This window comes from Filicampus tigris, chromosome 4 (assembly GCF_054856515.1).
Source record: "Filicampus tigris isolate MCC_2025a chromosome 4, RoL_Ftig_1.0, whole genome shotgun sequence".
NCBI lineage: Eukaryota > Metazoa > Chordata > Actinopteri > Syngnathiformes > Syngnathidae > Filicampus > Filicampus tigris.
In genome coordinates this window covers 7,883,306-7,899,208 of record NC_141220.1, presented here as the reverse complement: position 1 = coordinate 7,899,208, position 15,903 = coordinate 7,883,306, and the positions used below count along the sequence as shown (strand labels likewise).

General features: G+C 45.2%; 1 protein-coding gene across 1 annotated transcript in view; it reads left to right on the top strand.

Moving 5' to 3' along the window:
* The window catches only part of znf469 (zinc finger protein 469), a 45,281-nt gene extending 32,548 nt beyond the window's left edge, over positions 1–12,733 (top strand). The window contains exon 2 of the mRNA XM_086029250.1: positions 39–12,733. Coding sequence (XP_085885376.1) covers positions 228–11,573 — 11,346 coding nt within the window. The 5' untranslated portion in view covers positions 39–227 and the 3' untranslated portion in view covers positions 11,574–12,733. The remainder of the gene's footprint in view (positions 1–38) is intronic.
* The last annotated feature ends 3,170 nt before the right edge of the window (positions 12,734–15,903 follow it).

Below are 15,903 nucleotides of genomic sequence, written 5' to 3'. Positions count from 1 at the left end.
AGCCTTTTAACTGATCCTTGTGTTCCGTGTCCCTCCAGGTCTGATTTGCTGGGCAGCCAGATCATCAGCTCAAAATGAAAGTAAAGCGATGATCCTGCAGCAAGCTGCCCTGTCCTTGCACTTCCTGCCAGTGGACCTATGCTGATTCATGCAATCCAGAAGACGATGCCTCTGTCACCCAGACACCTCATCTGAGAAGTGGACCTTCAACGCACTCATTGTGCACCATGGCAGGAGAGACTCAGCGAATGCATGCTGTCAAAGAGCTGGGCGCTGAGTCCAAACTGCAGGATGAGGAGACAGCGGTGCAACAGCAGAGTGTCAAAACCACAAAGGAGTCTTCAGAGCACTTTTCAAGCACAGACACTGATGCCAGAGCGGGCAACAGAGGCCCCAAGCTTGACAAAGTAAAAAAGGCGCGTGACGGTACTCAGCAGCGTGAGGCTGTAATACGGCCACAGCAAACAGGCAAGATTGACTTCAGATCACTGCAGAACAGATCAAAGTTTGCCATTGACAGAAGCTGGTCCAGTGGCAAAGGAAGTCCCCAATCACCTAGTGGAAAGGGACGCGGCAGAGAGAAGAACAAGCGGTCTGGAAAGTCAGAGCGCGGCAACCCACAGCACCTGTATAGTCTCAGCATTACCAACACCCGCTCCAACCTCAACATTGGGATTGCTTACCCGCAGCAGAAGGTTTCACCAGCAACAAAACTGGACACCGGCCGTGGCCCAGTCTCGCGCAGCTACAGATTCCACACTCCCAGCATACCAGAGAGAGAGGTTGAGGTACAGCAAGAAGAGCTCAACTTCAGCCGCTGTTTCCAAGAGGCCTCCTCGAACCTTACCTCTCCAAGCTATACCTCACAGGCACTGGGATCTTCGAGTGGGACATCATCCCACCAACATCTCCCCCTGTCGCAGAAACAGCAGCCTGCCACAATGGAGAACAACAATGCACAGTCGGGCGGCCAGCTGATCATGACTGACTTTCAGCTGAATGCCTCGAACACGTGGCAGTCTCCTGAAAGGACTTTTAATGGTGCTAACTATGCTTCATCGCAAAAATCCACTGCTCATACAGACAACAAGACAAATGCCCTTGTGCCTGGCTCATTTCAATATGGATATAATTTTCTGGAAGAGTCAACCTCTGACTCTTTTCCCTGTGAACAGAACCCACAATCGCAAGACTTTACAGACTCCTCCCTCGGTTCTGTTCATGGGACTCATAATTCATTTTCCTTTCTGCCTGTAGAGGGGCCAAACCTTGCTCCAAACAGCACTAAGTTCAGTAATGAACAGCAGCCTGAGCCCAGAAGCTCTTATCCTCACACCCAGCAGTCACAGTTTCTTCAAGGGGTTGGAGCCTCCATTCAGTGCCCCAGGAATCTGAGTGAGGACTCGACCAGCAGCGACAGCTCCGCTTCCCTCTCGCAACAGCCGGAGCAGGGGAAGAACGCCCTGCCAGAGAGCATAGACGGTCTTGGACAGGTCGATGGTAAAGATGCAACCACAGCCCCAGGGAGCACAAGGAACTCTCACCTGAAAGACACAACTGCCAACCAAAGAACACAAGCAAGTGTGCACCACACAAGAACTATTCCGCACACACAAATGCACTTTCTTAGCAAAACATTAAACAGTTCCACAGTCAATCGTATTCACACAGGCTCAGTGCAATTTGATAAAAACGGCAATAATACTATTTTAAATGGGTTGCCACACTCGTGGGAGGGGCCTAGTAAGACATTTTTACCAGTGGATCAAAACTCAATTCAGTACAGTGATGTGACTGACAAATTTCCGTTTCAGAACCAGTCTACACTTGACAAACGGTTAAGTGTATCTAAAGACAACAGAATGCAATGGCAGCAGCTACGGCCAGCAGCCGAATTGAGTTATCAGAGTAAAATAAGCAATCAGAAGGTTTCCTACATGGTTTCTCCATCTGAATGGCAGGATGAGAATAAATCACATAAAAATAGCTCACTGAAAATCCCCAGTTCATTTCAAAGCAGCAGAAATAACGAAGGTTTTCCGAACCAAAGGCAGGAGGCTGTCAAACAAGTCTCAACTTTCAAAGTCGAAATGAGTCATGCGCAACTATGTGAATCCAAAAATAAGTCGTTATATTTCGGGCTCAACCAAACTATTCCTGTATCATCGTCCAGAAACTACAGCTATTCACCATTACAAGTTGCACCCATGGGCCTTATGATGGTGTCGCCTTACGAATCCCCTTTGCCCTCGCCAGCTCATACGCCTGCATCTAGTAGTACCTGCTCTTCCCTCTCCCCAGCATCCACCAGTCCAGTCAACAACACCTCTGAGGAGAGTCAGATGTCAAAGTCAGGTGCGCCCGTCCCGTTTTATCACCAGCCCCAGTCCAAGGCCCAGTCGGCTCCCGATCACTTAAACACTCACCCCCATCACTTTCATGCCGAAGGTCAAAGAAATATTCCTTTTGCACCAGACAGAGACAAAGATGACATGATGGGCTACCTGCAGAGTAGCACACACGCCAAGACAACAATGGATGGGAGCAAAGGTTACATGGACAGTTATGGGATGGAGCACCACCAACCTCCTCCACCTTATTCCGCACATCAGCTGTTTGCCACCTCGTTAACCACTGCAAATCTTGACCAGTTGGATGTACTTCTGACTTGTAAGCAGTGCGATCAGAATTTCAATAATGTTGCTTCTTTTCTAGGACATAAACAATACTGCACACAGCCGAACATGCCAAAGATAGAAGACAATAGGAAGTTCCACACAGAACCACAGAAAGCATTGTCATCGCCGCCAAATACTTCGATGTCAAGATGCCCCTCTGACCTTCATCTTTCTCTTTTGGGCCTTAATAAGAATGGGGAACTGATATCAGACAATGAAACAAAAGCCGACAGCAAGGATGATCCAATGAAACTTAACTTGTTCTCTGGGTCTGGCAACCTCCCCGTTCCCCTCCCTGAACTGGAAATGGAGGATGCCAAATTAGACAGCTTGATTACAGAAGCTCTGAATGGACTTGGGTATCAGTCCGACAATGCAGAGATAGACAGTAGCTTTATTGATGCATTTGCTGATGATGACCTCAACACTGTCAAAGCGACATCAAACAAACCATGTGCGAAAACAAAAGAATGTGTCGTAATTGAGAACAAAGATAAACAAGCAGCCGTCGACAGCAGCTCTTCCAGACAGGAAACTTCTTTTTACGACTCAGATGTTGACAGCCCTATGAGAAATAAAACCTACAGTGACAAACCTGCAAAAACACCTCTTCATTTTGAGCTCGATCAGAAAAAACACAACACGAAAAAAGAAACCTCCCCTAAAATTCCCAAAACTGCCTCGAGGGAGAAGATGAAGGAGCATGAGAGTAAAGTGAAGGAGGCAAGAAAGCTGTGCAAAAGTGACGATGAAAGCACAAGTACCCCAAGAATTCTCTTATCCAGCAGGTTCTCTGAACGCTGTGCTTTTAAAAGCGTTCCGGAAAGATCTGCACCCGGAGCATCCATGCCCATCCAAACCTCCACATCTCCAACTACAAGGACAGCAGTGAAAGAGAGCAAGAGGAGAAGCACGGGGGGTGGCACCTGGAGCAAAGAACTCATCCATAAAATAGTTCAACAAAAAAATAAGCTCAATGTTAAAGGCAGCAAAAACCTCCAGTTTTCCTTAGTGATGGAAAGACTGACGCCCACTGTACAGAACCCTGCCTTCGGAGAGTACGACTATGTTTCAGACTCAGATGATGAATGTGAGCCAGTAAAGATAGCAAGCCAAGGCCGACTTAACCAAAGTAGTCGGTGTAAATACACATATACCAAAGAGTGTAAATGGCGAGCTCGGAGTGAGAGGGACCAAGCAGCGTGGAGGCATGACTCAAAAGAGTGCTTTGAGGTGAAGAAAAGTGAGGAGATTTCTCTTTCATCTGAGAAACACGGTTCCCCTCAGAGACTCAAAAGGAGGGGTAGCAGGTCCTCCACAAGCAGTGAACTCAGCACATCTGTAAGTGTGTCAAGCGACAGCATGAACAGCCCCAAAAGCATTGACCGCATTGAATCAGACTGTGAGAGGAAAGCCGACATTAAAAAGAAAGAATTTTCTGAGCTAAAAAGCAATGAAAGTCCCTCCCAACAGAAGTCGTGCAACGAGACCAGCCCACTTGCGCTAGAGTTCACCAAATCTTTGAAGAAGTGTAATGCTGACAAATCCAATCAGGTGATGCCATTGACAGAAGCTGGTCCAGTGAGTACAGCTGAGTCAACAAACTCAATTCCACGTGCAGAAATTGTTGACTCGTCGGTCACAGATTTTGAAAATATAACATATAGCAATATCCAATCAAGAGAGCTGCTCTCTAACAGAACAGAAAATATCCCAACAGTCAGTTTGTGCACGAACACACTGGTAAGCACTGACAATCTGTGCCCCAAAGAAGAACAGAGCCAGCATGGCAGTGCATATAACAAACCATTGCAGTTTACACACTCGCACTCTCCCACTAGCAACAAAGAAACAGATGCCAATGTTGCCAAAAGTAAAAAGGGCAAAAGAATGCAGAGGCCCCGCCCCAAGCAGGCAGAAGTGTCAGGCAACACTACGTTTGAAAAACAGAGTGACAGCGTGCACGTGGCAAAGGAGGCTAAGGCTATCGCTTTAGTAAACGAGCTAGACATGCACAAACCTGCTCCTCTTTGCACCTCCCTGATTGATGAAGTGTGCCTTTCACCCACCCAAAGCCAAGGTCCCTTGATACAAAAAGACTCACTCCCCCTCATGCCCTACACCATGGATCAGGATCAGGGGCTCATGAAGTCCCCTCTTACATTTGACACCTCATCAATGTTTGGCGACCTGGCAGCATTTGGCAGTGGCCTTTACTCCGACATGCCGATTCAGAAAGAGGCTTTCCATTCGTTAGAGAACACAGTTGACAAAAAAGAAGAATTTGTGCCATCGTTTTCTCCTTTTCTGGAACAAAGAGACTGGAACCTAATAGTAAGCCCAGTGCTACCGGATGAGATTTCTCCATATAAAGGCAATTTTGACAAATCCAACGAAAAGAAATCAGATTACAACGATGTGGCATTGTCTCTGCCAGAAAAACTAATTGACTACAGTGCAAATCTTAACAGCTGCGCCTCCGAGGATGAATTGGAAATAAAGCGAATCGTGAACGAGCTTGAAAACCAGCTGCAGACAACTAAGTTGGAAACTCCACTCAGCCAAGAGGACCCGAAGCAGCTGCAAATGAGTAAATTCTCACCTTTACGGCTGAGTGAAGAGTCTGAAAATGATACCATAGACGCTCCAGTGGCTTCAGAGCCCTTCAATGAACCAGAACTTCCATGGACTAGTCCATTCCACTTCGACCTGGTGAGTGGACACCACAGTCCCCACAATAGTATTCATAGTGAGCCGGACGCCCTTGAGCATTATGCCAAAAAGGAGAGTGATGCTTCAAATGTAATAATAATGCCCTCACAACTCCATAGTGAGCACAAGCCAGAGGAGAGAAATTTCCAAAAAGACATTGCTGTTGAAACAAAAGAAGAAGCTGTCTTAGAACAGAACCAATACACAGAAACCCTACTGAAAAGTATTGAGGTCATGTCTGACTCTCTATTCAAAAGCGAACCCATTATATCAGAACACAAGGAGCCAAATGCCACCTCCCTCACAAGTCCACAACAACAAAGTGAGTGTCATTCAGCTACGGGAGAGGATCACAGTCAAAAGGAGGCAATTACTGAGAAGCAGAATGTATTTTCACCTTTAAATATCAAGGAGCAGAAGGACGATATTGAATTCATTCTCAAAGAGTCGCAGTCATCTCTCTCTCACAGTGCTGACCACATAGTCTATGTAAACCAGCAGATTTCATCAGAGCCAAGTGAGCCCACCAAAAACAGCAATAGCAAGGCCGAGATGGAATTAATTTCAGATGGGCCTGTACCTGAGACGACGACGCTGATTGAATGTTCTCATCCCTCGGGTGAGGTGGACCCACATGCAGATGAGAACACTAACACAGACAAAAATGTGCATCAATCACCTCAGAATTGTGATGGCCCACCGCATTTGACAGGCAGTTATCAGGAAGCGGAGGCACACATTCCTTCATCAGAACCTCTGCTTAAATGTGTAGACATTCACAAGTCACCAAAAGATGTGATGAACAGTGGTGTTGAATTGAAATGTGAGCGCCCCGAAAGTATCATTGAGAACGGACATTGTTTAGTTGACATTCACAACCTTAGCCAAAATCCTGACTTATTGGTGGACATAATCACCACAGATAAGCCCTGCAGTCCAATTCTAGTGGAAAGCAACACAGAAAGTACCCAGAATGGCTTGACATTTCAAGACATCCAATCAATGGGACAGAACAGTCTGTTGGTCCTTAGCCAGCTGGAAAGCCTGCATAATATTGATGCTACTAGTTATCCCTGCAAGGCTCCTCAGGTTCATGACCCTCTGAAAAGTGAATCAAATCTGTCATTTGATGCAATTCGTAAAAAAGAGGATCTTTTAGATGTTCACGACATCAGAGAAGATCTACCTGTGGACTTCATGGCAAGCCACCTGAACTCACCATGCACAGATGGAGTAGAGGGAGATCAATGTACCTTTCTACACACCTCTTCATCAGTCAGCCCAATTTTAACACAACAGCAGGAAATGGACATACAAGAAGACACACATCAAAGTCAATCTAATGGCTCTGATGACCCAAGTCCAATTCAAGGAACAAGATTACCTGATGCCAAGCCTAAATGCCAAAAGGAGGTTATGGACTGTGATGTAGTCATGAAGACAACAGTCGACATGGACAGTTCTTTAACTAGTCCACCTCACCTTGAACTCCCTAACTTTGACACCAACATACATTTTCCAGCGCCTGTGCGCGGCAGCGTTGGGCATTCAAAAAGCTTCGACAAAAGCGATCCATCTCATGATTTCAACCTCAGTCCTCTGAATTACAAAAACAACTCAGATGAGCCTCCACAACTGACACAATATGACTACATACCAATCTCACCATCGAGCAAATTGGATGACAATCCCTACACAAAACCGGGTCACAGCGATGATCATGAGCAGTGCTTTACTCCAGCATTAATTTTTCACAAACCACCCACAGACACCACATTGTCGCTGAATCCAGCTAAAATAAATTCGTTAAATGAACCACTGGTCATACAAGACATATGTTTGGGTCTTCCATCTGAAATCCCAAGCACAGATTCCTCAGCTGGTAATGTAAATGAAGATGTGAAGATGAGGCCCGATCCCTGTGAATCTATGAAATTGCCTCTTGGAAAGGTTGAGCCATCATTAGCAGTGGCAGAGTGCAGTGTACTTCCCATTCAAGACATTTCAGGTTGTCTGCTCACCCCAAAGCCACTCATCCTCTGTGAAAGTGGACCATCATTGGAACCTGACCAGTGTTTGAAAAAAGAAACATCATCCAAAAAGGTTCAGAGCAACCATCAGCAGGGGAAAGTACTTTGTGAAATCTGCTTCCTGTGTTTCAGGACTGTGCCAGGGTTGAAGAGACATAAGGCCATGAAACATGCGGCCAGAAGTGAAAAGCCTATTGGCCCACCAAGCACAACATCAGGCAACCATGGGATGTCGCTTATTTATGAGGCATCACAAACTGGAGAGAAGAAACATAAAGATGACTCACAGCCCTCCCCAACCCAAATAGATAAGATGACAGAGACTAGTACTGCCTTAATATTGAAAGCTTCGACAAATGAGTCGGCCACGGATGAAATGGCAGCCGAGGCAAGTGCAGTGGCAGGGGATGAAATGGGCAATCAAAATTCTCTGCTGCCAACCAAAACAAAAAAGACCAGCAAAGCTCGGAAGAACAAAAATAACGAGGAAAACTCAAAGCTTGACCCGTTCTCGGATGAGCTTTTAAATATATTAAAAACAGACCTCCTCCAGGCTATAACTCCCGAGTTTAAAAGCAATGTGCTGCTAGAGCAAGAGCAGCCTGACAGACATGGAATTGGAACAGAGCAAGCACTTCTCAGTTTGACTTCAAACTCTGGCTCCGAGAATACATCCCAATCTCCAACTGAAGAGGCGAATGTTCTCTTTGAAACTGCAAGAGTCAATCGGGTCACAGACATGGACAAGAGTTTATGCACAGACCTGTGTGAGGACGTGAAAGGCAAAGTATGTACAAATGATAATCCATCGATAGAGGAGGCTAGGACCACAAACCACCACACATCCAGAAAGAGTCTTTGTGCTGGAACAGACGAGATCGATGAACGTGCACAATCGGATGAGAAACTTGCCCAAGAGATTCTTAGAAAAGTGTCAGTCGAGGTCAAGTGCGAGCTACACGACGTCTCGTCAGACAAGCTACATCCACTCGGTTGTTTGACTCCGTCTCCTCTCACTCCTCCCGGCATAAGTCCTGATCTGAAGGCCTTACTTGACGATGATACCATATTCTCGCAACTGTTTCCAAGAGACGAAGAGTCAAAAAGGAAAAAGTGCCCGCGAGTTTATGGGAAAAGAAATAAAAGACAGAAGCTTTCATCTGACTCAGATGTTACTCAGGGCTGCACCCCTCCACCAGAAACACACAATACAACCCCTCACTTGGAGAGCCAAACAGATAAGACACTCGGTGACAACCACACAACTCCCTGTGAATATGAGACTATATCTATTGATGATACCATCATGTTAAACATGTGTCATAACAGTGCGCTCACGGTCCCTGATGTAAAGACAGTGTCTGACGGTAAGCAAAATGATGAAGAAGACATCCAAAACAACCTTTTGAATCCATTTCAAAGCACTGTTGCTCAAGCTTCAGTTGAGTGGAGTAGCGCTCAGGATTTCAGTGTCCTTAATGCAGACTCCTCGGTGGCCTCTGAGCCAATCACCGGTAAAGCAGAGGCATCAAACCCAGCTTGCTCTCTGCCCCTGCAGGATGACTCCTACACTGTGGAGCAGTGTGTCACGGAGAGCGCTCATAACCTCCACATTGACATTCAAAACATCAACACCACCTTTCAACTACCTGAAATTCAGTTATTTGACTCCAGCAAAGATGTCTCTGTGGCTCCCCCCACCGCAAGTGGCGATGTGGAGAACAAGGAGGATGAAAAGTCTAAAAAGCTAGTGGAGCGGCGAGGTCGAAAGCGACAAGAAGGTGGAATAAAGGTTAAAGATAAGCAGTACAAGTGCAAAGTGTGCTTCACTTGGTTCCTCACGCTTGGCGAGCTCAACTTTCACAAGTTGTCCCACAACCCATCGCCTCCGCCCACCTGCTACATGTGCGTCCAACGCAAGTTCAGCTCCAGGGAGCAGTTGCGAGACCATCTGTGGGAGAAGCATGCAAAGAACAAAACTGGCATTTGGACCTGCGGAATGTGCTTGAAGGAGATCTCGGATGTGTGGATGTACAATGAGCATTTGCGAGAGCATGCCACTCAGTTTGCTCGTCGGGGTCAGACTCAGGGCTCCATGTTGACCATTCCAGGCTGCTTCATGCAGGAAACAGCCGTGAAGAACTTCATCACTTCCATCATGCAGCACCGGCCCAGCAAAGCCAGCAAAGAGACCAGCAAAGCCACTAAACAACAAGAAAAAACTGTTGCTGCGAACAGCAATTTGGAGGCAAGCAAAACCCCAGAAGGGGCTGAGCCAAAGCTCCACAAATCCAAAGGCAATGGTGGAGGAGGCGGCACCACCAAGAACACACTGACCCCACTTGAGGTCCTTCACAAAACCGAAGCCCCTAAAAATGTGGAGATGCATCCCAATTGCAAGGATCCCTCCAGAGACTGCCACCACTGTGGGAAGCGGTTCCCTAAACCCTTCAAACTTCAGCGACATCTGGTGGTTCACAATTTGGAGAAGATTTTCCTCTGTCACAAATGCCCCGTCTCGTATCAAGAGGCCCAGGACCTCAAGGAGCATCTGAAGATAACACACAAGGAAGCGGGCGAGCTGGACTCCAAACACACCACCCTCTACACCTGTGAACTGTGTGCTGATGTCATGCATGTGATTAAAAAGTCTTTCATCTGCAGCACCTGCAACTACACCTTCTCTAAGAAGGAGCAGTTTGATCGCCACATGGAAAAGCACCTGTCGGGGGGCAACAAAATCTTCAAATTCCGAGGCGTTCACAGGCCTGACAAAGCATCTCTGTGCAAAGAAGATAAATGTGATTCCCCTGCAAGTAAAAAGAGAAGGCTTCTCTCTGACAGTCTGCAGGAGAATAGCACAGACAGTGGCATTGCCAGTGTGGGCTCACTGCACCTCAATCAAGCCTTGGAAACGCAGACTCCTCAAGCTACTGTGCCCATGTTAGATGACTCTACACAGACCTCCACCAAAAGCTACCACAGTGACGCAACCGGCACAAACGTGAAGACTGAGGACATTGCTGAAGATTACTCCGATCTCCTGGTAGAGCTGGAGAAATGTATTTCTATGGGCTCCTCGTCTGCTACCCCCAAGGAAGAGGACATTGACGGAACTCCCGCAGCTAATCTCGACCAAGGAGGTGATGGAGAATCAACAACCGAACCGTGTGATGTGAAAGAGGAGAATGAGTCTGTGTGCATTAGAGTGGAGACCTCCCAGTGGTCAGCATGCCAAGAGAGAAGTAGTGAGAGGGAGGAGACAACTAAAGTGAGTGACATCCCATCTTATGGCGACACTGCAACAAGTGATTCACTTCCACCAAGTAAAGACTCTTTCAGCAGTCTGAGAGAACAGCAAGTCACCGCAAAGACACCCGAGTCACAGCTAGCAGCTGATGTGATGGCCGAGAATTCTACACACAGAGCTGTCAGCAAGCAACAAGCTTCACTTAACGGGGCAGAGCAGAAGGACAAAGTCAGAACAAGTGACAACGCTAAACCCAGCCCGAAGGCAACGGAATCAACGCAGGTCCGCCAATCCAAAGCTTCAGCCACATCGTCGGCATCAAATGAGGAGAAAGAAACCCAGCGAGCACAGAAGAAGAGGAAGGACGTCAGGTCCCCACACAGCCTGCAGAGAGTTTCCTTCCCAGCAACTCAGGAGAACTTTGGCGTGGAGTCAAAGGCCAAAAAGAAGTACCACCCCAGCAAGTGTTTGAATCCCTCCACGCAAAGAAAATTTGACGGCCCCAACGACTACCCCGTTCTAGCTTCAGTGCGCGATGATGTTGTGAGCAACAAAATAGTTCCCAAGTGCAAGACGTCAACCTTGGGCCTGCAGTTAAAACGAAGTTTGCTCGATAGCTGTACACCAAAGAAAGCTGACATTGCCGGTCCCCTTAATGGGGATTGCAAAAGCAAAAAAGGAGCTGTGGGGCGGCCCCTGCACACCTCCATTTCCAAAGTGTCTTCTGTCCCCATGAACAATTCCTTGAACAAGTCCAGGCCAAAGCAGGGGGTTAGGTCAGTGGAGAGCCACTCCTACAGGACGGCAGAGTCCCAAAACCACCTCCTAAGCCAGCTGTTTGGCCAGAAACTGACAAGCTTTAAGATTCCTTTAAGGAAGGACACGTCCGAATCTTTTAACTGAGCGGACATTGAGGGACCTGTGAATGAAAAACTTTACATTTCGCAGTTCATAAGATTTTATGCTTAATTCATTATGGTGAATGAGATTGCACAGCTCTTTTCTGTGAAATGCTATCTTTAAATACGTAGTCACTTTATGTCTTCTTTGTACATGCGCTTGTATCACACAAATGTGAGGACAAATGCCAAATATGTTTTTTTTCTAAAAATGAAAATGTTATTCAGAAAAAAACAAATGTTTCTGCTTTTGCTTTTTTATATATATATATATATATATATATATAAATACAAATATATATTATCTTTTCCAGAGATTATATTTCAGATGTCTATTAAAAAAAAGAAAAAGAATACTTGAAAAGACAGTCAAATACATCCTTTTAAGAAATGCATGTTCATTTTGCATTCATCACATGGTCTATCCCGTGTACGTCTTTCTTCGAAATGGACCAAATAATGTAATTGTTGACCTGGACTCTTTTGTACATGCTTCCAAAATATCAATGTGTATTATTGTAACATTACTGCACTGCATTCTATTAGCCTTTTGTATAAACGTTACATGGTGCTACGTTGTGTTTTATTGTAATGTGAATGCCAATGTCCTCAGAAGGGAACGTGAGACCTGTAGCAGTTATACAGCACATCGATCACATAGTGTGTGTTTACTGGTTCATTCAAGATACTGTGTAAACTCTCCAAGGGCTCCATCTGTAGGCTGCTCCAATACTACATTAGGAAAGATTCCATTGTATAAACTCAGGTGCATACAAGGGCTTCGCCGTCCTTCCACCTGTAATCGGAGTTCTTCCCATGCACTGATAATACCAAACCCTCCCACACACACACAAACACACACACCATACGCACCACAAACAAAATCATCTGTGTCAGCAACACCAAACTGTTTAATACTGAAGAGTATTTCCTTGGACAACAAAAGGTGCTTTATTTTGTTTATAATGTATGTATCTTGTTTTGTATAGTATTGTAGTTAGGTAATTGTCTGTGTAATGCTTCATGTCAAAGTTTTATTTTAATAATGTGCAAAAGAATGACAAGAAAGGGAAGTGCATAAGTGCAGTCGGTGCCTCGCGCAAGCTGTAAAGTGGATCACCAAGTGCCTATTTTATAGTTGTTATTAAAGATCTGTATCGATCCCTCCTGGCTCTTTTTCTTCCGTTGTACATCACTTTGTCGTCCCTGCAGATCTGCTGTCACGCCGTGAGTCAAACACAAAGCAGCACTGGTGCCAGCAGGCAAAAACAGATGCACACACATCAGTGACACACTTCATATTATTGCACACAGCTCAGAATGATGGTCACAAACACATTTTTACTGCGGGGAGCTCCTATTTATCAAGCCACGTGCTCTTCTGCAGCAGGCGCACGTCATGTTGTCCTCACACCGTGTGTAAAGTGGCTTCTATTCCTACACGAGTATTTGCTATCATCACATAGGAATAAAAAGCCATAGTACACACTGGCTTGCATCTGGCGGCACAGAAGACAGATGATCGCTGAAGAACGATGAAACCTTGAAAAAAAAAAAAAAAAGCAGGGGGAAGGGACTGATATTATGTTTTATGTTAAGGAAGTGAATCAAGTAACATAATATTCTAGTGAAAATATGTCACCTGCCTGGGAAATGCCAATATATTTATTGATCAATGAGGTCGCATGTTCCTGGATGAATCTATATAAAAAGCTTATGTGCAAAATATCAAGTAAGCAACACACTACACACAAATGCATCTAGAGAATCCCTAATGAATTATCAATACAGTAAGCACACCCTCCTTTACAAGATCCAGATCACCCCCACAATAACTGAAATCCGCGATATAATTTAAATATTAGATACGCTAAGCATGGTTTTTATAATAGTAATAACAGCATTTTAATATTTTTAGGTCTTTAAAGAGGGAAATCAACCCAAACATATATTTTTCAAGAATATGTTCCCAGCAGGCCCACTAGTTGAAACATGGCATTCTGATTAATATTGTGTTTGTGGAATATGAGTTAAGCAGCAAAATCCACCCGTTTTTAGCCATTTTAGGGGGCAGCCATTTTGTCATTTCTCTTGACTGAAAATGATATCACAACTGCTCAGGGCTCAGGTCACGACCAATCACAGCTCAGTCTCAGAAAACAGGTCAGCCATGATTGGTCGTTACCTGAACCCTGAGCAACTTCGATGTCATTTTCAGTCGACAGAAGTGACAAAATGGCCGCCCCCGGAGTTGGCTAAAAACGAGTGGATTAACTCTTATTCCACAAACGCAATATTTATCAGAATGCCTTGTTTCAACCAGTGGGCTTGAATAGAACATATTCTTGAAAAAATATGTTTGGGTTGACTTCCCCTTTAAACACACTTTCCAAAAAGTAGAAACCGTGTGATAAAAATGTGTGAACTGCGATATAGTGGGAGATATTGAAACCCTATTTTTCCAGTTAAAGTTCTGTTCTGTTTTTTTTTCAGCATATAACTATGTAAACTAAAAATATTCTAAAACGTAATAAAAAAAAAAAGAAGAAGAAACGATCAAAAAATAAGTAAATATTAAATATGTCTATTCTCTTTGAAAGTGTTTATGTTGTTGGGCTATCAATCAATTGAGTAAAACAACACTGTATAAAAAGAGTGTGAAATGGTTATGAACCAAAGTTGCAAATTCATTTCATTTAGTTATTACATCTCGTTCTGTGTTGTGCTAAGCTCAATATACATTTGTGTTGCCTCTCAATTTGATGTGACGCATGGTGCGGCATGCAGTGACGCCTTCCACATCCTCCGGTCAGCTCGGTGCTAAAAGAAGGAGAGAGAGCCGAGTATATTTTGCTCAGGTTTGAGCCACTGTGCCACATAAAGTAGGAGACAGCCCCCGCCCCCAAATACACACACTCCCACACCCCACTGGCAAACCCCCCTTTATCATGTGATCTATGGGGAAATTCTCCAGAGGCCCAGTCGTGCAGGAGCATGACAGGAACGCTTTGCGCTTTGAAGTGGAGCGACATTATCAGGAAGTATCGTCTTGAAATAGAATCTCTTCTCTCCATTTGCGAGTCTGCTTCCCTGTCGCTTCTCATCTTGAGCTCTCTACCCTCCGTCTGCTGACGGCCTCTATTTCTTCTCCTACTACCAACTCAGCAACTCTCTTTTGTCTCCTTTTCACTTCTCTTCTCCCTTTCTTGTCTAACTGTTTACCTCATTTCTGACAATTCCATCCATTTTTGGCCTTTCCGTTCTATTCTCATCTCACCTCCTGGTCGCCTCTCGGGGAGGATGGATGGGGCCGCCGGAGACGAGCCGCTGGTCAGCGGTAATGACACTCGGGCCGAGGGTGGCGCAGGTCGCCTCTGCTGGGAATGTGAGGGGAGCCGGAGATGGATGGAAAGAAGGAAAGGGATGACTGAACACGCAGACTGTATTGTAATGAAATTCCTTTGGGGTTTTGTGATGCGCAAGCTGCGTTCTACAGTGCGAATGTGTATGAATAATTCAATATAAACACATTTCCCTGGCGAGAATGAAGATGACACCGAAATCAAGACATCAAACCAATGTTGCCCGACAACAATCGCAACCTTGCCTCCACTCCAACATAAAGAGGTATCTACACCCTGTCGCCGCCGTAAGACTGGATAGCACCTGACAGAAGTAGTTTAGTTTAGAAGTTGGAGCATGAAAAGGAATGGCGAAACAAATGAGAGGATAAAAATACAGAGCGCATAAAATGGACGAGGAAACATGAAAGTAAAGTCAAGCACGCTTTAATTAGGGGCTTCTCAGCAGGAAGTCACAACTCAAAGAGTTTTTATTGACTCAAGCATTTGTTACCTCACTTGAGTCTGCGTGTAAGAATGAGACAATGAGACGAAAAGCACGACCTGTTTGCTTATTGTGCCAATTAATGGTGCCGGAGCGGCAAGGCCAGCCAAACAAATCAAATGCTGGCGGTGAGTGTAACCCAGCTCCCCGCAGCGGTGTCATGGCAAATTGCTCAATTTTGAGGAGAAGACCACAATATGGAGGCATGCCTGCGAACTCTAATGTGGAATGCGGTCACATGTTCAAGGTGTTGTCAGGGACACTGCTAAATGGATCCCAGTGGGGAAGAAAAGGTCACTGCTGATAACCTGTCAAATCAGTTTTTTCGCTGCATCGACGACTCAAGCAAAGCAAACGTCCACTTCATACCTGTTGTTCGTTCCGCTATAACATATTCAGTGATCTAAAAACACAACAGTATTTTTTAGAATAATAATAAAAAGGGTACAAATGAATTCTGATGAGTGACATTTAAAAATGGGCTTTTC